The 24513-nt window shown below is 41.8% G+C and overlaps 1 protein-coding gene across 5 annotated transcripts in view; it reads left to right on the top strand.

Moving 5' to 3' along the window:
* VIT (vitrin) overlaps positions 1-24513 on the top strand; it is a 53551-nt gene that overhangs the window by 953 nt on the left and 28085 nt on the right. For all 5 annotated transcript variants that reach the window (XM_063151870.1, XM_063151869.1, XM_063151867.1 and 2 more), the window contains exons 2-6: positions 12708-12777; positions 14483-14548; positions 15513-15669; positions 17515-17648; positions 22246-22323. In XM_063151870.1, the coding sequence (XP_063007940.1) occupies positions 12747-12777; positions 14483-14548; positions 15513-15669; positions 17515-17648; positions 22246-22323 (466 nt within the window). In that variant the 5' untranslated portion in view covers positions 12708-12746. The remainder of the gene's footprint in view (positions 1-12707; positions 12778-14482; positions 14549-15512; positions 15670-17514; positions 17649-22245; positions 22324-24513) is intronic.

Raw genomic sequence — 24513 nt, 5'->3', positions numbered from 1 at the left:
GTCTCTTCAAAATGTGATTTCTCTCCAACCAGTACAAACATGAACCAAATGCCCCAAGCTAAATATCAACTCTAGTTAATATTCTGTTCCTAGAGTTTATGGGAACTACACCACATTCAGAGCAAAAGGAAAATTACACATTACAGAGGCAAGTCCTCCTTAGAGCACACTGTTTTTTTCTCTAACCTCTCCAAAATTTAAACAAAACATCAAAACAAGAAAACACACACCGAGAAAATTTTGTTTAGATGTCTTTTAAAATACATTTTACTGAGAAAAGCCATGGAGTTGGATATGTTTATAGCTTGTGTTTTCCTACATACACCCTGAAGTTAAAAACACTTTGCATTTGTCTACACTCAAAGAAAATCTACGTTTTTCTGTGTTACCATATTCCTCAGACTTTACTCAGTTCATCCCTTGAATGACATCGTGGCTGTAAGACTGGTCTCCTTCAGAGATGCAAAGAGAACTCAAGCAAAAATAACTGCATTACAAACACATTGATTTTCAAATACTAAGTTAGTGTCTTATATTAAACAGACTTACTTTGCTTGCATGTTTTACTCAATGCTTTGAGTTGCTGGGGTTGTTCTCACTGGGATGACAAAAAGGACTTCCTGTTTTTCAGGTTTTCAGTACATAAAAAGTATTTTTTTAAGAAGATATTTTGAATGTCCTGCCAATACTGTGTTTCCACTGTAATAGTAATATTATGTTCTTAACTTGGTCTTTAATTGCTCCTACCTTTACTTAATGTAAGACACTACTTTCCCTAGTGGTCTAATTGCAGCACTTACCACTGACTGGTTGAACCAAGTAGTTTTACTAGCTACACCAGGTTTCCTCACACTTGGAATGCAAGAAAGATAGTCCTCTTGGATTCTCTTTTATCTAATAAGGATAAGATCCTACAAAAGCCTTTCCTTTAGATGAGACATTAACAAGATGTTCCCTTTTCACCTAGTTACTTACTTTCACAGAAGAAGTAGGAATTTAATTATTACACTCTTTTAGGTCAAAATTAATTGGAGTACTTCTAAAAGGGCAGTACCTGAGCCACAGTGTGAACACAGAAGCTGAAAACCAGGCCAATTACTTCATGTGAAATATCGGAATTATTTATTATTTCTGGCCATTGCTTCTTAGAAAACATTGCTAAAAATAAAACCAATGTTTTTGTAACAATGGCATCAAAAACTTGACTGTATCTGGTCTGCCTGGAGAATTTTCAACTTTTCCCTTTCCCTCTCTGAGCCACAAATAAAGCTCTAGTCAGAAAACCTTTCACATGACATCCACAACTTCTCTGGCCAAGCTGTGGCAGTGCCTCAGCACCCTCACAGTGAAGAATTTCTTCCTAATATCTAATCTAAACCTACTCTCTTTCAGTTTAAGTGTTGATAGGTAAGTCATTTAAGGCACCTGGTTGAAATGAGCAAGAAAAAGTGATAACTCAGTTTTCTACCTGCAACTCTGACTGTATTCCTGAAAAAAACAGTGCAGTGGCACTTGTAGCCATGAACTGCCCCTATAGTGGGGGCAGCGAGGTGTGTGCTGGCCCATTGCAATTGGCTGGGGTGGCAGGGTCTTTTCTGCATGGGTAATGAAAAACAAAAGTCTGGAATTTCCTGGCAGTCCTGGAGAGATGCCCTGGTCCCCTGAAGCTCTGGGTACACACCAGGACTCCTCCAGCCTGCTGCAGCATCACCTGAGGTTTAGGTTTCTCATTCAGGGCTCAGGAAGTGGACACTGAACATATAATATGTCCTTCCTTCTGAGAATTTGTCCATCATACAGATTCCATTAATCTGTGTTGAAAAACAGAAACATAGAACCACAAAACTGATGTTTTGGGCTTTGATTTTTTTTTTTTAATAAAAGAAAAAAATAATCATAGCATGTATTGTACAAAAAGCAGGGGGGATGCAGCTACAGTAGTTGCAGATCTGCCCTGCATATCTTTCTCTTGTGGAGCAGATTTTTAAGTCCGGAGTCGGAGAGAGAAATAGGTGCTTAACACCTACTTAGAGCACTTCAATTCCTCTTTTGAACTTGCCGGGGCACAAGGAGCCCCCTTGTCCCAGCGCTGCCTGGGGAGCCTGTGCCTGTGCTCAGCTGGGACCGGGACAATGCAGGCCCTGTTCTGGGCCCGGCTGTCGCACAGGGACTATAATTATCTCTCTTCTAATGACCAGCCAGGCAAGATAACAGTTTTCATGCTATGTTTAGAAAACAATGTCTTACTACAAATTGACGGTTCATTCGTCCATAAAAGAGCCTCTCTAACAGTCCTAAAGCAGCTGCCACTCTTTTGCATCCCGGTTCCTTTATTTGCTGCACATTTTTCCCTCTTGGAAAACCTGGGTAAATCTGCACAGGCAGCACAGCTTCCCGCTGCCACACGAGAGGCTCAGAAAGGCGCAGAAATGCCCAGAAAATCTGTGGCTGTTTTGATTGTATCTGTTAGGAAGTTAAACTCTGCCTGTCTGCCTTGCCAGAGCCTGCGCCGCCCTTGTGAACTCTCCCAGCCCACAGGGGCTGCAGGCCGCGCTGTGAGCCCGGGCAGGAGTAAAAGTGCTTTGTGATGGTGTCCGGTGGAAAGCAAGCTGATGCAAAAGGAGGGATGTGAAGGGGCCTGTTCAGATACAACAGGAGCTTGATGAACTGATGAACTTTTCTTCCAGCACTGTGGCCCATAGAGAAGTCAGGATCTACTGAAATTCTGTAGGCTCCAAGGGTGCCTGTGGGGTGGCTGTACTGGCCGGCTGTGACTGCAGCCTGTGTGGGTGTAGCTGCCCCATGCAAACACCGCGAGCTGCCAGGCTTGGGCAGTCCTGGCAGCATGGCACTCATGGGCTAGCTACCCAAGTATTTGCTCTGGCTCTGCAAACATTCTGCATCTAACTCTGTTCTGGGGCAGCTCTACATTTAGTGCTGTCTGAGGGCTGCTACCACATCCTCTGCAGGTGCCCTGCCAGCAGAGAACAGAGCCCATTCCCTCCTTCTGCAGCCAGCTCACCCTCAGCTCTCTTGCCATCTTCTTGTTCTCCTCTCCAGCAGGACTTAGCTGGGTTGCCTTGGGCTGCCTTTCCTCTTTGGGCTCATTTTTCAGTGGCTGAGGCCTGAAAAAAAAAAAAAAAAACAACAAACCAGAAAATGCTGATCAGAAAGTAATTTTCCCAGCGGCTTGGAAGCATCAATATTTCTCATGAAAATTCATTTTAATTTAAAAAAACAACCAAACAAAAAATAAACAAAACCAAAACCCAAAAACAAAAAAGACCCCATTATCTGCAGCTTTTTCCTTCCCTTTTTAAGCAGAGCACCCAAGTCTATATCTCATTTCCCGAATTGGAAACACATTCCTATTCAGAAGAGTGTTTATAACCATCTCTGGTCCATTCAAATTATCTAGATTTAAGCAGTTCTTAACATCAGTCTTGCTGTAGTGGCTGAACAGACATTCTAGCACCCATGAAGTCCATCCTATCTTTGCTTTATCTCCAGAACTTCAGAGTGCATTAAGAGGTCAGTGGCACATTAAGAACACAATCTGTGTCAGTTATCCTTAATGTGCCTCGTTCCACTGAACATCCCACAGACACAGATATAAAAAATACATTCACCTTGCACTTGCAAACTGTTGCTCAGCCTATCACCTTATAAAATATTTTTGTAAATATAGCACATGTAACACAGCAGCCAGCAGCCCTTCATCTGGCAGCTTGTTTCATATGAAAAAGGCACAGAATTGCCAAGTGACAGGAACACATGCGCCAAAATTTTTGGGAAGATTCTGAATGTTCTTGTGTAGATTCATGCAATCCTTTAATGTCCCCACCAGGATGATCTGGGGATTTCCAACACCTTCAGGCTTGTACACAAAACTGTGGAAATTTTTACCTCTCAAAAACCACTCATTTACAGGGAAGTTTGGACACGGCCATGTCTGTGCCTCTCGATCTCCCTGCCAGGTTCCTTTAGGGACTCAGAAGGCTCCATTCTTTCTTGTTTCCCCCAAATACATCACTTACCCTTCAGCCCATAGAACAGGGGTGAGACATAGAGGAAAGCTGGCAGCAGGGCTGTGTATTCTGGCTGTGGACAACTTCAGTGAGTCAGAGCTACAAAAGGGTAAGGACTCCCTGACTACAGGGGTATTTTCACAGCTGCCATCCAGCTGAGGATGACGGGAATCCATCCTGCTTGCCTTGGGAGCCTATCCTTCTCACCTCTTCTGCAATGCTTCTTCAACACTTGAAAATTTTGTCCTTCTGGGCTTGGTTGAAGAAGTTTTAGGACATGAAGCACAGAAGGAAAGAGGCTGTATGAAAATGAGGCTGCTCAGGAAGGAGAGGAGTGTCCAGATGAGGGGGTAAGAGGTTAGAGAAGTTTAGAGCGGCTCCAACGGAGTAACTTTGTACAAATGTCTTAAGGGCAAATACTGACACCACATAAATCATAAAAGCCTACTTGCACCCTGTTTTGGAGAAAGCCTTTCCACCAAACTGCATCTCAAAATAGGTGGTAATTTGGCACAGAAACTCAGTCTTCTGTGGTCTACATCTTCTATTCCTGTTGGTGAAATCTGTATGTAGAAATAAATACATAGGTTAGGCAATAATTAGATTTGAAGTAGAAGCTCATATGGTAATCTCCTAAAGCCAAAGTTCAAAATTCCTGAGCATGGAAGTAGATTATGCAATACTGAGGACTGTAGGCTTCGTTTGTTTTCAAAACAAAAGACCACAAATTACAAGTTCCTGCTCCAAGTCCACGTGGTTTCCCTTTTTGATCTTGGTCTCTCAGAAACAGAATCCTGTGATCCACCTCTATGCAAAACAGCAGGCTTTTGCATATTAAATACTCTAATATGCAAAATTAGTAAAAGAGTGTTAGCCTGGTTCTGAGACACATTTCTCAGCAATTTCTGGCTGCACCTACACTGTCACAGTATCTAGGACTGGGCTCTGAAGGCCACTTTCTCTGCCACCCTGTTTTCTAGCTTTTCATTTCCCCTCCAGGGCACTCAGATCCTGAGGAATGTAGTTTTGAAAGCTGAGCTATTCCTCATGTTGTCCACATGCCCCATATGTTAGAGAGCCCAGTGCTGCCAGCACACACATGCCATAAGGCTGCACAGCTTGGCCCTCACCGTGTCGTGTCTCTCACCAGCACCTCCACCAACAGCACGTCTCCAGGAAAGCAGCACAACCCCTAATAGCCTCATTTATAATGCTGGCACTCGTTCCAGTCCATAGCTCCCTTTCCTCCCAAGAGCAGCTTGGAGCCCTGAGATGTCTTCTTCAGTCATCAAAAAATGGAAATGCCACTCACAGGTCCAGGGTTTTCAAACTGCTCCCAGAACAGCCCCATCAGGTGAGAGGCATCAGCCTGAGCGCCCCTGTTGGGTTGCAGTGGGCTGCAGAGGAGCTGGGAGGACACAGCTGGAGCAGTCTGTAGCAAAGCCAAAGCAGCAATGAGTGACCACGGCCTGGGGAGGGCCAAGGGCAGTGTGGCCTTGCAGAATGTCCTGGGATGCGGGGCTGAGCATGCTGGCCCTCAGCAGCTGGCCCTGCAAGGAGGCAAGCCATTGGGAGGTCCCAACAAAGCAGCAGTACAAGATGAATGAGGGACAGAAGGTGGTTTGGGGTTGTTTCTGCTTTGCCTTTGGTAGCAACCTCCCTTGTTGCACAGGGCTGTTTGTTTTTTTTCTAAACTAAAGGTATCAGAAAGATATTTAACTGAGAAGACTTGGAGAAAACATTTCCAAACCGAAGTAATGCAGTTAGGAAAAAATAATATTTTTTGAAAAGTACAAAATATAAAAGGGAAAATGTTTTGCAGTGCAAAGAGCACAAGACTATAATTTTTAAGAGACTGCAAAATTGAAACTAATTTCTTAACTTCAGTTTACTGGTTTCCACCACAGAACTGAATTTCAGCTTAGCTTTTCAAAATGCTTTCTACAGCATTCCCATGCTTCCTGATTTGCTGAAGACCTTTTGTGAAAGATGCTTCCTTGATCAAGTTGTCATTACTAGACATAAATGAATTTCATCACTTCCTACCTTACTTCAAACAAGTGCTCAATGCCAGGGTAGTTCCAGGTTTCTTGTTGTTTTTTGGTTTTGTTTAATTACAAATGTTTTCATAATCCTTATCCAACCAGTCCTTGGCTTTGGCATGGGACATCACTATTACTGTATCACTACAGTAATACAAACTGTAGGAGATACTGGATCAATAAAAGTTTTCTGTGAGCTGTTTTATAAATTTACTAGCATGCTCAAGGATGAGTTTGGCTTTTGATCTAGACATATAATTCACTGTTGTAGCAAAGGGTTATGTGTAGCTTTAAGCAGAGAGTAAACATCCTACAGTTTCTCAAAATTTCTGCTTCTAAGTTTCCACCTGAAAAAAAAAATGTTGTTTTGTTTGAACATGCTACAGAAATTCCAAAACCATCCCCAGGGTTATGTGCAGTTTTTTCAGTGCCTTTAACAGAAATTCCTTGCTTTTAGACTAAATATGTACCTTCAGGGGAATTCTGACACACGACTCTAATTCTTAGTTTGCAGGCAGCACAATAGCATGGTTACTCAGTGCTCTTTATTGTGCATCCAATCTGAGAAACCATGTATTGCACTTTAAAAAGTCACTTTGACTTGTTTAAACCATTTGTTGGAAATAGAAAATGGCACATTTTCTAAAAGAAAAAAAAAAAGAGAGAGAGAGAAAAGGAAAGAAATGTGGCCACAAATCTCATGCTACAAAGCTAGCACAGCCCTCCGGCACTGCTGAATTGCAAGTACTTTCCTCTGCCCTCTATTTCTTGGGAAAATTGCAGTGCCAGAGATTGATGGCACCTGGTTGGGGTCTGAATGTTGTTAAGCAGAAGTAATAGTCAAACTAGAAAAGTAGAAAAAGTTTCCCTGAGAGTGAGAGGAGCAGATACGTGAGCAGACAAAAGCCATGGTGGGGAGGAGAACAGAGGGAGGAAGTTTTCTGGACAGGGATTCACAGGTTTAAGCAAACAGCAATTCCCAATGAGGCATGAAATCTGTGCATCAAAATGAAAAATTAAAGCATAATACATTAGCAGAAACCAGGAAAGTACAGTGTAATGGCCTCCAAAGAAATCATAATCCAGACAGTCCAAATTATATTTTCTCTGTGGGTGGGTGACATATTCTAAATGTATCTCTTCCTTTGCTGGAAGGGGCAGGTCAGACCAACATAATTGATGGTTTTCTTGCTAAGACAGATGAAAATGTATAATCATTGCAGTTTTATTTAGGCAAGTTAAATCACACTCTAGTCTTAAATAAATTACCTTCTTCTGAAAGAGCTCTGTGGAAAGCAGAGAAGTCATCATCACTGTTACTTCAAACTTATGTTTTAATTTCAGCGCATTGCATGAACACAAAATGAGTACTGCAGGGCTGCTTACATGTTTCTATGTGTCTCTAAGTTTTTAGGTATATCATCTCTTCATTATACCTACCTGAATGAGAGCTATTTTGAACTAAATTCCTCTTGCCAACCTGCATATAAACATTTGTTCAACCACCTCAAAAAAAAATTACTCCTGTGCCCAAGGTGCAACTTGGGTAGAATTTAGACCTCTGAATCCACCCATACCTCACTTCAGTGACTTGAGAGTGACTTGGCAGGTGCCCCACAAGAGGTACTGGCTGCCAGCAGCCCCCACAGCCCTCTTGAGAGTCAGAAACCTCACAAAGCACAGCAGGCACCATGTAAAACATTATGTGGCAGCCATCAAACTCTTGTCATAAGAAGCAAGTGGTGAGAACCCTTAATCAGGGATAACTGTCCATGGCCTCAGGGAATTTGGACCCATGTTTTCCTCATCACAGAAGAAATATGAAAGGTGAGCGTTCACTCACCTTTTCTTATAGCAGCAGGTGATGAAGTCTATGATATTTTTAAATTCCTGGATGCATATATTCTATTTCAGACCACACAAAGAGTAAAGTCTATTCTCCCATGCAGACAAGCTCACCTCACAAAACAGCACCTTGGATCTTGCATTTTGTGACCTGGCCTGGTACACCTACAGGTCAGTCTAAGCCTCCATAATGAACTATAGCTATCAATTCAACCTTTCTGTCTCAGCAAAACTCAGGACCTCCAGTTTTTCAAAAAACAGCCACTTAAATACTTTTTTTAATGTACAGACTTTCAGAGCAATGCAGTGCACTGAGGGTACATAACTTCATCCCTCTGACAAGAAAGGGGGTGAAACTAAATCACATGTGGCAAGTGCTACTCATATCACCTTGTCTGCTCCAAAACAAACAGTTCTTGCACTGCCAAACAAGGTGCAATACCATGGGTACAGAGTATGAGCATGCAACAAAGAAAGGGTTAAACAATAATGTAAAAAAATTCAAAAGCGACAACAACAACAAAAAACAAATCTGAAATGTTTTCCTCTCGAAGATGATGATCAGCTCTTGTTTATCAGAACCAGTTTACTCACACCTACACCAAGCCCACTTGATTTTCCCAGAAAGGGCACATATTTAACTCAACCCACAGTGCTTAGAGATCCTGCTGCTAACTCCACGCTACTTGCTCAAATAGATTTCAGACAAATCCACTTCTGTTTTTCTTTATGGTGCCAGTGTTGCTGAGATATTAGAACCCCTTGAAAAGGGAAACAATGACACACACTATTGTGGTACAAAGAGAGTATACAAATTAATTTCTGTTGCACAGGAGATTACAGGAGATAAACTGCTTACTCCTGCAGAGGCAAAGCACATGGCACTAGCAAAGAATTTCAGCTTGCACATGGAACGGACAGCAGTGCCTGACACCAAAAATCAAGGACTTATAATCTGCACTTCCTCCAGAAAATATTGCAGTTTGCCATACAGTGACAATTATGTGCATTTAAACCATCTGTTTGTTTGTAGTATGTAGCAGCTCTCTCAGATCTTTATAAAAGTCAAGTTGCTAATAAAAGGTCAGTATAAAAAATCCTACTTTATACACAGAAAGAATAGCTTGCTAATTCTGTCTCTTCACTAACATTCAAGAGTTTTCAAGTGTTTGTGGTCAGGAAAAAGTAATCAATGTTCCTTCAAATAAGGTTTTTATTTTAAAAGGTAAAATATCAGCTGCACTGTGAAACACTGAAGGAGATACTTCTTACTACATTTGTACATAGCAGGAATTGAAGCATGTGCTAATGTAATGCATATGTAATAGCTTCTCTGGCATAAAGGTAACTTCTGTTATGACAGTCTGAAAGATTCAGATGGGAAAAGGTACTCTGATAAACAGAGATCCAGCATACAGTTTAGGAGATTTAATAGTGTGTAGTCACTACCTCCCAGTTCTGACTGAGACTGTAAATACTGCCTCAACAGAAATCTGATTAGGAGAAGTCTCAGCAAAACTCATGTTCCAGACTAGTACAAAGTAGAAACTTTTCAGTTTGTTTTAATGCAATCTATTCATTTTTTAAAGCAACAAAGGAAGTACAGCTTCGTATTTAATAGCAAAGTGTCATTCTTTATCTACAGATAAAACATCCCCAAACCTGTCAGTGGATCTACACAGACTAAAAAAGTCTGTTGTAAGTATGGATTGGAGCCCTGCTTCCCCTTTCCTTCCCAGAGAAACAAAAAAACCCACTGTTTTTTTCCAAGCTGTTGCTCCCTTTAGCAGTGTGAAGGAGCAGATGCCACGCCAGTGCACGGTGTAGGAGATCTCACACAGCTTAAATCAGGGGACACCCTAGGCCCCAAAAACAATGAATGCACACAGATTCCCACTACAGAAAGCCTGGAGCTTCTGTGCTTGATACTTAATAGGCAGCAATGTAAATCCTCCTGTGCATTTCCCCATGTGACAGCCCAGGGTCTGAAGGCCAGGACCACCCCCTGGAGTACTGTCACCAGGGCTGTGTCAGGGGATGTCTGTGCATTTCTCCTGATATGCAGAAATTATTATAGTGGCAAAATCTAGTAGAAATATAGTAGAAACTATTATAGTGGCAAAACCAATTTTCTTTACTATTATAATTTATTTCCATGAGGATGTTAGCACTAACGCAGATACAGAGTCCACAATAGGATGTTTTTCGGTTTAGCTGCGACAACAAAGCTGTTAAGTAAATCTAACAGCCTTGTCTAAATGCTTCCAGTATCTTTCTTATTGATAAACATCTGCTATTGCAGGCTAAGGGATCTGCTGAACTCTGCTGAACCCCTGACAGCCTTTAAGTCTTAAATCCTTTTAGATTTACTGGCTTCTTTCCACAGTGAATTCATAATAATTTAGGAACAAAAGCCCACTTTCTGTTGCCTCGAAGAGAAATTCCCACCAGCCAACTAGGCAGAAAATGCAACTGCAGCCAAGCCTAGGGTTCTGATACCCAAGGGGACTGGGGTGGCTCCTGGGGTGGCTGGCCATGCCCTGGGGACAGCAGGGCTGGGGACAGCAGGGCCTTCAGGAAGCAGTGGGAAGTCTTGTGCAGCCCTGGTGATACAAGGGTGGTTACATGTTTTGTAAGACAGGAAAAGTTAGGCACTGTTGGACTCTCCCCCCACAGCAGCCCACCCATGAAGCCAGACTTTACATGGATGCTTTACCATCTCAGACTTCTTCTACTGTAATTAAGCTGGTGATGAAAAACATCTCAGCACCAAGCCAAATACTGCCAGGAAAAATTCACACAAATCTCTTTGACTTTAAATAAAAATGCCAATGCTGAATTTATTCAATGCAAATTTTGGGAATGCTCATATTAAGATATCTTTTGCAAAGTCTAAGCCAGTGTCAGTACAATCTTTAATGGTGCATGGTAGTTCTGCAAATGCATTGCAACTCTTATTCTGCCTCTTCTTTTTCTGTGATTGGCCTAAAGTGAGAATTCATTGAAGGGGAGCAATTGTTTGATACCTCTGATGTGTTAGTGGGTTGAAACGTAGAAGGGAGGAGAAAAGCATCTGAGCTAAGTTTCTCTGAGCACTCTTCTACATCTTGGTGCTATTTCTTTTAACAGCTTCACAGTAGAAACAAACTTCAGTAAATGCTTAAAAGGGATTTTTGTTCCAAAAGATGGGCAACTCTTTTTAATAGAAGCTAACCACCAGAGCAGAATATCACCACTTATCTGCTCTTGCTGATATGGCTTGCACAGCCTGGGGTCACCCCCACTGCACTGCCCACGTTCTTCAGAAAGGCACAGTGACTGTGCTGAGCCACTTCCATGTCCCCTAGATTCAGTTCTGTGGCTTCTGAGAAACCTCTGCCACTTTCAGCTTTAGCAGCCTAGCAGGAACCTTTCACAGGGATATCACCAAGGATAGACATTGTGCTGTTAGGAAGTGACACTGTTAGTTTGTCCTGGCACTTGAAGCTCTCCAACTGCAGTGCAGGAGCAAAAATCAGAGGTGGATCTGCTCTATGTAAAAAAAGTTATAAATTATATAGAGCCAGAACTGGCTGAACTCAGTTTAGATTAGCATACTGTTTTAGTCATCCTCGCTCATAGCATGTGGCTTGCTTGAAAAAGAAGAGCAATTAAAGTAAAAATATGGAAACATTTTATATGAAGACAGAATGCTGATTTTTTTTCTCTCTTACTCTCTTCTATCTTCCTTGTTCTCTAAATTTCTTTCAGGGGTTACCACAGCCCTGCTTCTGAGTATATGAATTGCTATGTGAAATCAGATGAAATCTGCCATTTTTCCAGGAAGCAGATATCTTGCTTTCCCTGGTCATAACCAGCTTTAGCATTGTTATTTAACATTCCTATTTTCTTTCTTCATAGCTAGCTCTTTTATTTTTAACAAATCTTTCCACTTGTAAGCATGTAATAAGTTTTCTCTGAAGATCAAGTTTATTTTGATCATTGATATTCTCCCTTTCAATTTGTCAGACATTATGTAGTACTTTAATGACTATGATTAACTATGAGTCCCCAACACAGGATTCTCTCCACAATCATGAAATAATAGCAAAAGCAGCAGATGATGCCCAGGAGGGGCTGAGAGGGGTTATTTCTGATAAGTTTGAATTCTTGTAGCCTGGCCAAGAGCTTCAGGGATGGCGGGGGTCATAAACCATGTATGCAGACCCAGAAAAAATGTTTTCCAGATGTTCTGACAGAATCCTCTTAATCTCAGGTGCTCACATGTAAGTACACACATACACATCCTCAGAAAAGGAAAGAAACCAGTAATTTGGCTCACAAATGATGGAACAATTGCAAAATACTTCATGCAACTTCTTTCAGGAGTAAATGGATTTATGTTCCCCTTATCTATGTGAGATTACCTGGTGTGCTTTGATCTGCAGAAAGGACAATTCTTTGATTATTTCTTAGAAGAGCAGTGAACAGATTTGAATAGATGTCAAAACATGTCCATGCCCACCTTGCCCTCTCCTGACCCTGGCTTCTGAAATAAGTATGTGAAATCTTGGTTTCTGGAGCAAAAGACAAATTTTGGAGAGAATTAAAAATTAGTCCATGGGAGTGTGATAGCCCAAACATCACCTCCCCTGGGGATATCAGTTGTTCTTTAAAAAGTGTCATAGAGGATGCAGCATGTGAGGACTGTGAAAGGTTAAAGAAGAGCACACAGTCCCTCTGCCCCCACCATTTCAGTGTCATCTGCCTTACCTCCAAATGCAGCCTGATGAACTCCTCTTTTCCTTTTCAGTGCTCCTTAGTGACACATCCAGATTTTGCTTCACTCACCATGAGGGCCACAGTCATTGCAACCTTCTTTGGTAAGTACAGCTGATGTGCTGCGATTTGTAGGGTCTGTATTCTCCCATCCTGGATGTCCAGTGGCTGCTGACTGTTTCTCTTCCCTTTGGACTCCATGGCTGATGAAGCTCTCAGTGGCAGGTGTAAGCCTTGGCACAGCTTCTCAGAAATGGGCTACACAAATTTCTTGTCTTTGGCATAGAAAAAAATATTCATTACTCACAGACATTTCCAATATATGCAGTCCATATCAGGTGGGCCTGAAAAGTGTCTGTAATGTAAAGATTCCCTCTAAAGAAAAATCAGCTTTTTCAATGCTCCCTGTTCTTCTTCTTTCCATGAACAAGATGGTACCAAAAGGTTATAAATGTGTCTTATTTTCTTTCCCCTGGCAGTCAGACAGGATCTCACTTTTTGGGAACATGTAGGAACTCCAGAACTTGCAATTCATCTTACATGAACACTCTGGTTGTGACATTCCCAGGCAAAATTCCCTCTAGCTGTTATCCTCAAGTCTGTCAGGACAGTTGTTCTTAGTTCACATTACAGCAATCTATGTAGTTCTTCTACATAAATTACCAGATTACTTTCCCCACATTAGATTGTGCTGCAACATTCCAAGTAGTTGAGTTATTGCCCTTTATTTTCCACTCATGCATTCCTTTTTTTCTTAACTAACTACAATTTTGCCATGGTTACACAACTGCATTGGTGACAAAAGGCCCAAATACTGCACCTCTGCACTGTCATCTCAGACAGTGTGAGACTGCTTTAACTTTTGAGCAAGTTCTAGGTGTGATTAAGTCTACAAACTCTCTGCAATCAGTCTAGGGAGAGAAGAGCAGGAAAGAAGGAAATTACTTCTGCTGCATATTCTAGTAAGATTAGTTTAACACAGGATAAGAAGATCAGCTGACACATCACAGAGAGTTTCAATTCCCTTTGAAAGCTCAGAGAAGGGAAAGGTGAACAGGAAAGTCAAGATATTTGTGATGAAGTTATCAATTACCCATAATACAATGCTTGTAAGATAAGCACAGAGAATAAAGAGATTTTGCATGTTATCACTTAGTAAGTAAACATAACATGGTAAGCTACAGGCATATATTGGGATGTAACTTTTAAAGTAACAGCATATGTCTCTTTTACACTTTTCAAACCATAATCCTGCTCACTGAAGAAAATGGGTGCCCTTGCTGGGACATGCCACCCTAGAACCCCACACACTCTCTAATGCTGCCCAGTACCCCTCACCTGCTGCCACCAATGAGTGAAATGTCACAACACAAAATTACAGAAAAACCTTCCCAAATGGTTATTAAGAAGAATTTTTGGCTCCCAAAATTCCCAGTTGCTTTTTGCACAGAATACATTGTTTCATTAGCATCCATATTGCACCAATTACAAAGAGTTCCCACTGCTTGTGGAAATGTTTTTGTGGTTTTCTGGACCACATGGACTCCATGGCATCTTGAGATAGTGAGTTGCATAGATGAATGTGTGAACTGAACTGATCTTCAATCCCCTTCAGAGAATTTCCCCACAGCAGATGACATCTTGACTGCAAAGTTAACCACCAAGTAGAAACCTAAATGTGGCTGAAAATATTCTTATTTCAGGTTTTCAACCTGTTGATTCAAATTTGAGAAATCTCATGCAGAGGAGCTTGTGGTGACTGATGTTGATAGTCCACCTTTTTCCTGATACTATGTTTATTTGTTCTAGGTGTGTTTCTTACGTGTACATACACAGCCAAGGAAGCCACAAAGAAGACAAAAAAGGCTAAGCTATGTAAGTGGTCTCAGTAGAATTTTGGGCTGTTTTACAGCAGACATGTCCAGTGCATAAGAATGGTGCAAAGTAAGATTATATTCTGGTAACTCTCCACGATTGTCTGGAGTCAATAGCATTATATGTTAGCAAAAAGATTCTTTAATTGAAAAGAAATCATTGAATAAAGTGTATGGCACTTAACATTTATAAAGGGAAAATTTTGTAATTCACTGCTAAAATGTGTCTTCATAGGTCATTAGGTACCCCACAAGGATCAAAGCAAGCACTAAGGTTTTCACAGAGAGAGAGAGAAATAAATAAGTGAAATGGACCAGCTGTAACACAAAGCACATGTAGCTGATTGGTGTGAGACAAGTGGTGCAGCTCTCTGCACTGGCATGTTTAACTTCAGCTGTTCTGCTGCAGGAGCAGTTCTGTCCACAGATTATTTTGCTCATGTAGCTGACAAGCAAGCCTGCTGCGAGGTTGTAAACACACACTTAAATCCCTTGTTCAAAGTAAACTGTAGCCAGCAGAAAGTTTTAAAAATTAAGGGCAAGATAATGGGCTGTGACTTCAGCCTGGCGTAAAGATGGAATGGAGCTACATGAGCACAGTGGGAGGCTTGGGAAGCATCCCCACCCCCTCCTTCCCACGTGTTAACCACAGGCTGGGTGACTACACTTCTTTCTCTCTCCAGCCAAGTGTCATAACAGATATTTCCTTCAGAGAAGCAAACACTGAAGGTCAGAAATACCCAGAGGCCTCCTTATTCTGTCCTTAGTGACTGCCACGTCCCTTGGCATAGGGGTTATTATGTGTTATGCTGTAGATGGAGAAGACACAGATGTCTTGTATCCCAAAACCATTGATATGATGGCTTGGGAGGAGGGCATCCCTGTCACTCACTTACTGTTTCATGACAAGATCTCTCAGCCATGAAAGCATTCAATCTGACTTGACCAAGATTTTGCACTCACAGATGTACCCCAGATTGATTGTGATGTCAAGGCAGGGAAGATAATCAATCCAGAATTCATTGCAAAGTGCCCTCCGGGATGTCAAGATGTAAAACACCGTGTTTATGGCACAGACATTTATGCTTCTTTCTCCAGTGTCTGCAATGCTGCAATTCACAGGTGAGTGAGTTGAAATGAGTGAGGCACTCAGATAAAATTGTCATTCAGTGCAGGGAGATTCTGATTTTTCAAATTCTTTACAGTTCCCACTTGTAGGTTTGATTGCAGGCTGCTGTAGAAAACCTGAGAGAAATTCCATGTGTGATGGCATGGATCCATTCTTACAAAGTGCTGTCAATCCTGTAGTCCTATAGAAATTAGTTGTGTTTGAAGAAGTTTCTCAACTTTTGGAGAAGTGTCTTGAGATTTCCAGATCTCTCATTCATGCATAACAAATTACTATTGTACTATTATTATTCAAGTGGAAGATAGAGATGGAGCTGCTACAACTAATAAATCTTCAGAAAAAATAGGCATATTACCAGTGATGAATACATATAACTCACATACTTCTGGGATTGGTTTGGCTCTCTGGGTTTGAATTTAATTGTCCTTGACTTCAAAGACTGAGTAATGTGCTTTCCTGCTACATAAAAGGACACTGCACAAGGAAATGAGTAACATAAATTTTGTAGCAAAAGTTTTCCAGAGTTTTATTAGCCATGCAAAAATGTGCATAAAATTCTAACGGAGAATAACTGCACAACCAAAACACATTGCAGCTGGAGCTGGGATGGACAGGCAGGATGCATCCAGCCAAAAACGCAGCAAGAACTTCTAAAGCCTCATTGACAACTTGCCTTAGTTTGGAGTTATTTGAGCTACTGCTGTGCTTCCAGTTCTGTGAAGTGCCTGGATCTCGGGCAAAGTGGGAGAGTTAAGGCTTTGGGATTTCCCCCCTTGCCCAGGCTGAGGAGCTGTGTGCGCAGCGCTGCCATCTCCTGGCTGCAGCTCTGCCCTCGCTGCGGACCTGACTGCCAGGGAAAGGCTTTCCAGCCGCAAATCCCCCCCCACATACTGGTGCACAGTGGGAATTGTCTCGGCATGCAGAATTAGTCCCAAAGGGAAGGTAAAAAATACTGGTAGCAACTGCAATCTCCCTGCAGCCTGGCTGGCTGTATTGTTACAGCGAAGACTTCACTTTTTCTTTTTTGACAGCTGGGTTTGGCTTTGTTAGCTTGCAATTCCACAGACAGTGAATTTCTTCTCCATACATTTATTTTAACAGCAGCTTCTCACAATTACCACAGCAAAATAGACTTCTAACATACTCTTCATTCCTGCTTGCTGCCCAGTACTTATTTTCCTGCCTGCTCATTACTGCCAGCCCTACAATTCCCCTGCAGCTGGTTCCCAGCTGACCTGCTGTCCTGGTGATGCCAGAGCAGGCTGCAAACACCGCAGGATTCCTGTTTGTCTGGAGGTACATGTTACACTGTGTGGTAAACACCATTTGATGGGCACCACACCTGGAGTCTGCCAGGTTTCCTACAGTTTCCAGCAACATTGTGTCCAGTTTACTCCAGGTTGAGGTCAGAAACGTGCTTGGATTTTTGCAGAAAACACACACTGAGTGTCAAAGAAAACACATTCTGTCACGTGTTTGGCCTGAAAGCTCCTCTGAGAACCTCTGCCTCTATCTTGAGTCATTCAATCAAGCTTGCAGGAATTGTAAAGAAGGCAGTAGCTTTTCCTTGTGTGCAACTAGGTCAAGCTTAAACAGAGGACCAGCAGATCAGTGGGAAGAGCAAACAGATCCTGACAGCACTTTGCAACAAACTGCTCTTCTTTATGTGGAAGGAGCACAAATATTTCTTAGCAGCCGGCTTAGTAGTGACATCCCAGCCCCACCACCACCCCTGGTTTAAAGGTGACAGGAATCACTTCATACCTCTTGCACTGTAGAAGGGTTTTGAAGGTTTCTGTGGCGTTTCTCCCCTCAGACACTTTGTTTCTTCCTTGCAGTGGTATAATTGACAACACAGGTGGGAAGGTTCTTGTCCAGAAAGTCGCCGGGCACTCTGGTTACCGCGGGAGCTTCTCCAACGGTGTCCGGTCCCTGTCACTGCCGCGCTGGAGGGAATCCTTCCTGGTGTCAGGTACAGCTCTGGGCTGGGGCACTGCCCTCCTGCTCCCCACCACTGCCTGCTGAGAGCACTGGGCAGAGGTGGAGGCAGCCTCTGGTTTGCACACCTGGTTCATCACCACAGGCCCACCCCAGCTTTGCCAGGAATTGTGCATTTGAGACACTTCTCGTCCTAGGCTTCCCCTGGGGCCTGCAGGGAGACCTGCACCCTGCCAGGGGTGTGCTCAGCCCAGCCCAGGTCTGAGCCCACTGCAGGAGGTGATGGCTGCTCTGGACTGAGCCTTGGAAGGCACCTTAACTCCAGCTATTGATGCATAAAATCTCTTGCTCTTCACCCTGGAAAGCAGTGCTGCTGAGGGAACTGAAAGGCCTTTTGGCCATTTGAAACATCCTCAGCCTGCACCTGAATTTGTATCTCCTGAAATGACTTTGGATTTATGTCAAGCCCCATATAACCCTGCTGTATCTATGCAAACCTTATATGAAGCAATTTGACTGGTGCAACCCAAGTATATCAGGAACTCTCTCCATCCCTGTTAGCCAGATAGTTTTGATATCTAATCAGTGGAGGTAAATCCATCTTGCTTTAATTCTCATTCCTTTTTCCTCCCCGTAATATATATAGGAACTCACTTGCATTTACCAACAAAATTCACAGATTTTAAAAGGTTTTTTTTCAAATTAGATCCCCTTTACACCAGCTTCAGATTATCTTAAACCTACTTGCACTCACTCTACCTTTGTGAAAGAGGGTTTGCTTGACCTTGCTTTCCATAAAAATTCTAAATCTAACTTCTTGATACATTGGGCCAGCTCTTGCTGGTCTGCACTTTTGGAGGTTTAAGATAGGTACAACCAATTGATGTTAGTTAACCACATCATTCCTGGAAAAATCAACAGCTCAAGCAACTGAACAGCTACTAAAAATAATGTCCTTTTCATGTGAAAATCTGTAGACAGCAAAAGAGGTCTCAGAAATTGACCAAAACAAGCTGTCATCTTAATTTTGCATTCATGTATTTGGATGCACTTTTTAAACAGTAATCTGCCATGGGTATACCATATTATGAGAAGGATTTATTTTGGATGAGTAGGAATTTCCTGGAATAGCTGAATTGCTACTTGTACTTGTTGCAGTTTTTTTCTCCAACAAACAGCACATTGTAATTCTGGTACATAAGTGGGAAATAGGATTTTTTTTTTTTACCTCAGCAGCTGCTCAGTTGTCATCCCATAAAACTGTAGAAATTCTTCCATGAAACTGTAGGAATTTTTTATTTTTGATAATAAGTCTTTATTCTTAATTAATGAGACACTATAAAAGAAGATACAAGAGAAAGTTACAAGAGCATATCAAAGGAGATTATGAGAAACCTGGGTATGTGTAGGCAGGATGAGATTTGTGCCTTGTGCACTTAATTCTATGCACACTGAGTGCTCTCACTCATGACAGTAGAACTCTTAATTTATAAACTAGCTCAAATGTAAATCTCACATATCATATAACGTACATTCCGTATTTTATATAGGAACAGGAAGAAAACTTCTCCTATACCTACAGAAAATGTGAGAAATTTAGAATTTTAGAGAAATTTAGACTACTAAAACCAGGAAGGCTGTGCTACTCATCTCAGCAGCCTGAGGCGGAATGCATACAGATCTTCTCAGAAAAAGAGGAATTGGGGACGGATTTTTTAAGATGATGAGTCATAAGAAGCCAGAGCTGCATAAAGCATTGCCCAATAAAAATATAAAGTCACCTAAGGCATTAATTTCAGGACAGCTTTAGAGCTTTAGAACTGAGTCCCCTATTCTCCAGCTGAATTCTCTTTCATGAGAGCAGACCCATGTGCAATACAGCACCCTGGAAATGTACCAACAGCCTATTCCTAGTTAGGATATTGTCACCGAGTTTGTGATGTTTAAATTGTGAATGAACATCCACACAAAAGAGCACGGAAGAGGAATCCTTGGGCGACCCAGGGAATAAAGTGGCATGATTTAGGGGCAGTGGAGAAGGAGGTCTGTGCTCTGCCATTAAAGCAGCCAGCACACCAGGAGGCATGCAAACGCTTTGGTGTTCACTTTCAAGCACTGAAATGCCTTGGCACTCAGCTGAATGACTCCATTCAGTTTAGTGGGAGTTCTGCAGCTAGTGGGTTAAGAAAATAGTCCTGAACCTCTGGGTTTGCTAGTCACAAATACATGTGAGAGGGTGAACAGCCACTGCACTATAGCAGCCACCATGCCATAGCTTGTATTTCAATGGCCACAGCTCATGTTTTCAGCCCACATGAAAACACATTTGTAAGTATGTTAAGCAAACTCCAACCGAGATGTAACTTTTTCCCTGTAGTGAAAAAGATATATTAGCATTGCCCCAGAGAGCAGGGCCACATTCAGGTCAGGCCTCAGACCTACCTCTTGGTCACAAATGGGATGCAAATTGCTGTCGATCAAAAACCCCAGAATTTAGCCTCCCCACCCTAGCTGGTGTATTTTCACAGCAGCAGGCTTCAGGTTTGCATTACAAATCAGTTTAGCACAGAAATATACCAAATTAAGATCAGACTATCATGCTATTGCTGCATCCACGTATCAACCGCTCATACTGAAAACTCATTCTCTGTTTGGGATAAAGGAAAGCATTTACAAATCATCTGTGATCCTGTAACTTTTCTGTCTTTCTACCAAATTAGCAGATCTCCCTAGTCTTTCTTGTCTCTTGATCCCAGTTTTAGCTCAGAGAGAAGTGGATGTGGAAACCTGCTGCCCTTCACTTAAACCAGCTTCTGTGAGAGAAGCCCAGAACACAAGAAGGAATCTCATTCCAGTTTGTCCACTCATGCTAACTTACCAGTTCTGGTCTCTGTTGGATCAGTGTTGAATTTAGTGGAGCTGCTCTCAGCTTACATCACTGTAAATGAGAAATGGAATAGCTTTTTACATCATTCCCTCATTAGTAACTCTAACTTCTTTATCTGTGGTTTTGTAATGACATCTGAAATTTCAGAGAAGAGCAAAACAAAGGAGATAAAGACAGGAAAAGGGACAGAAGACAGGGACTCTCCAGCTTCATGGACATCCCTGCTCATTAGAGTTCCTCTAGCACGTACTTTTCTTTGTGTGCCATTGATGCCTTGGAGTGGCCACCTAGAGGCTAGGCAGAGTGAGAATAAAGTAGGTGTTTATTAAAGGCCTTCCATAGATACACCTTGGGCAGTGCAAAAGCCTCACAGAGGCTACACCCCAGAGGGATGACAGTCCTCAGTTTCTAAGATAGATATAAGTTTGTTCTTTTTGCATATCAGAGGTTAATTGTCCAATTACAGCTTCAGGTAAGGAAGTCATATTCCCTGGGTTTGCTTCCTCACCTGATTCACTTTTGTTTATACTTTTTGGGGTTTGAAGCAAAAGGTGTCCTTGGTTCTCAGGCCTGGAAGGATTGTTTTACCTGACAAAAATGTGAAGGGAGCTTACTAATACTCTGTATGGAGTTCAGAGTTATACACTAATTCAATACCAGATCTGAAAAATATAAAACCTAAACTCTTAAGGCATCACCATCATGGGAGAAGCAGTCTCCAGTTCCCAGGAGTGGCTCAGTCTGTAGGAATTCATTCTGTTCAGTGCTGTTGGTCTCTGTAATTATCACCTGGGATGACAACTGTCATGCTTGCAGTGCCATATGTACCTCCTTAAAGAATTCCCCAAGGGAATAGAGGAGAGATGATCATGAGTCAGGTTTTGCAGAAGGTGGAGGTAGTTCTCATCATAGGTGCTCCAGACACAGGAGACAGCACAGCATCTCGTAGAGACAGTCACCAGGGTCTGGAACACCCACATCCTTCAACTCCTAGAGGCCAAAGCAGTATTTCCTGCTGGGCTTTTCTGCAACACCTTTCATTCAGTGATGCATGTGATAGTAAAAACTGTCCCAAGAGATGGAATTGCATGGCCACAAGTACTAACAGAGATGGCGTCTGCTCTGGCACGAAAGAGATTTGTCGTTTAAAGCTTAACTGGGAAACATACCTCATTGTTTCAAGACAGGACTCTCATTTTAGATCTAAATATAGGTGCCATATGTTCCCAAACACAAGCACAGCCTTCTCCCACTGTTATTACTGCAAAAGACTGTTGCCAGAAATGGCATCTTGCAGAAGTGAGGTCAGAGAAGAATGCTGCGTGCGTGATGAAATGAATCCCACATCAAACATGCTTTCCAAGTCAACTGCATAGTCAGGCATTGGAGAAGGCTGCCTAGGGAAGCTGTGGGTTTAATTAAAAGTCATACAGATGTCTTTCAGGAATGGTCCCATTGTGCTTAATATCATTTGAGAGCAAAAGAATGAACTAACTGGCCTCTGCAAATCCTCCCCAGTACTATGTTTTCATGCTTTCTAACTCCTTTTTTATGATTCTGGATTTAAGCACCAATATTTTCAGTGGTATGGTTTTGACATTCTACCATCAGATGAAAGAAATCTTTATGAAAATGAGTTGGGCAGTAAAGAAGAGGGATCTGATTCTGAATGCCTATGTTAGATGAGAAATTTATCAAGAAAACAGAATATTTTGTGATGCTTTTTAATATATATTTTTTGTAGAGGGCAAGCCAAGAAAAGGTGTGTCATATCCTTCAACCCTTGAATATTCTTCTTCAAAAAGCACAGCTGTTAAATCAGGCAAGTATTTGACTATCCCTTACATCCATTCACAACTATCTGTCATAGCTTCTCAGTTGTATAATACAAAGACATAACTATTCAGAGGCAGAAGTTCATGCATCCATTAGTATGTCATCCAAATCACTCATGGTATTTTTTTTATCTTAAGCATATGGAAATCATCTCAGACAATTTCTATTTTTTGGTCAAACCATGTTTCACAGACTTCCGGTTCCAAATGCTTTCCCCATTGCTTTAGATCTGTTACTGAACATCATGGTGTGCTGGTTATGTGCAAGCATTTGAGGTTACACATGTTGTTTTCTCCTAATGCTACTCATCCCTTGGGATACTCAGTGCTGAGAGTATAATATTAAATAGTAATATAATACAAATGAAAGAGATGGTAATGCACAGCAGCTTAACTAAGAATGCTACAATAAAGAAATACTCTGTATAATCATTTTAGTCAGCATCCTACTCTGTAAGACTCAACTCAGTTTAAATAATTTAGTTGTTTGAAGAGGTCTTTGATCAAGTTTCACACTGGTGGGTAGCTGACATTCTAGTGCACATGGATTACTTCTGTCACTGAAATGACACTTGGTTTTGCTCCCTATTACAGCTATGTAATGTTCAGACTCTCCCTTGGGGATGCAAACAAAAAGAAAATAATGTCCCATACTAGAGTGCACTTCCCTTACACAGTCCTTTTTTTTTGCTGATTGCTGAGCCCGAGCCTTCCTGGGCATATCCCAGGAAGCTGTGAGCTGTGGGATAAGAAAATGTGCTGTATCTTCATGAACATAAATGCCTGGCATTGGGTGCATTCATCCAAGACCACAGAGAGGTTACTTGGAGACCTTCTCTTTTCCTATACATTATTGTTTGATCCTTGGAAGAAAAGTACAGAGCTCTTTTCTCACAGAATCATAGAATCATTATTGTCAGAAAGGGTCATCAAGTACAACTCAGCACTGCCAAGTCCATCATAACCATGTCCTTAAGTGCCACATCTTCATGTCTTTCAAATATCTCCAGGGATGGTAACTTCATCACTTCCCTGGAAAGCCTGCTCCAATGTTTGACAACACTTTCTGTGAAAAAATTCTTTCTAATATTCATTCTAAACCTCCCTTTCTAAACCTTCCTGCCCCAGGAAATGGCAACCTGAGGCCATTTCTTCTTGACTGACTCCCACCTCACTACAACCTCCTTTCAGGTACTTGTAGAGAGCCATTAAGTCCCCTGTGAGCCTTGAGGGTTTTTTTCCAGGCTGGAACAACTGAGTTCCCTCAGCTGCTCCTCATAAGACTTGTGCTCCAGCCCCTTCACCAGCTTCATGTCCCTTCATCTTTATATTTTCACTTAAACAAAAGCAAATTTAAATCTCAAAGGTGTAGTTGTTCAGACCAAATATGTGCAGCTCAGTTCCATGCCTTTAATTTGTAATACCTTTGCCTTTACAATCAAATAGGTACAGATTTGTATATTTCTTGACCACATATGCAGAAATTACTTGACCCAAGCATTATGCTCTGCTAGAAGGGAGGACAATACCTTAGGAATCTTGACTTTTTCTGAGCAATGTTCCTTAAATCACAGCTCATTGTTCCCAACTGTAGCCACACTTGAAATATCAGCCCACACATTTCAGAGCAGACCAGAGACAATCACAGCCAGGACTGAACTTAGCAGGCTGTAAGCAAAGGTCTCTTGCACCAGTGCCAAAAGTTACATAATATAAGAATTAGTGTAGAAATGGGGAGCATCATCAGTCAGGGTTCTGTCACACAAACAAAATACCAGGAGTTTGTTCCTGCAGCAAAGCAAAGACTCAAGTCTTCACTTTGTTCCTGAATCAAATAGTGTGAATGAAATGCCAGAATTCTAACAACACAGACAGTGCATTCATGCAGAGAAAGGCCAGGATTATCAGAGGAGCAAGCAACTGTTATATCAAACCCAATGTCACTGCCTGATTTTGCCCATCCTTGTCCCACAGGTAGCAAAGAGATCCATTGTTCACAATCTATATTCCTCAGGCCCTCCTTGGCCCTATCAGCCCTCCTTAGATCTGCCACCTCAGCTCAGCCATCTCAGCTGTTGTCTGTTAGAAACAGCTTGTCTTTAAGATAAAAGTCTCTGTAATATGCAGCTCGGGCCATTTTGTGAGAGAATTTCCTACTTACTTTTTAATATTTAAAA

This window comes from Melospiza melodia, chromosome 3 (assembly GCF_035770615.1).
Source record: "Melospiza melodia melodia isolate bMelMel2 chromosome 3, bMelMel2.pri, whole genome shotgun sequence".
In the NCBI taxonomy this organism is placed as follows: domain Eukaryota; kingdom Metazoa; phylum Chordata; class Aves; order Passeriformes; family Passerellidae; genus Melospiza; species Melospiza melodia.
The sequence above is the reverse complement of the archived record's forward strand: the minus strand, read 5'-3'. Positions and strand labels throughout refer to the sequence as shown.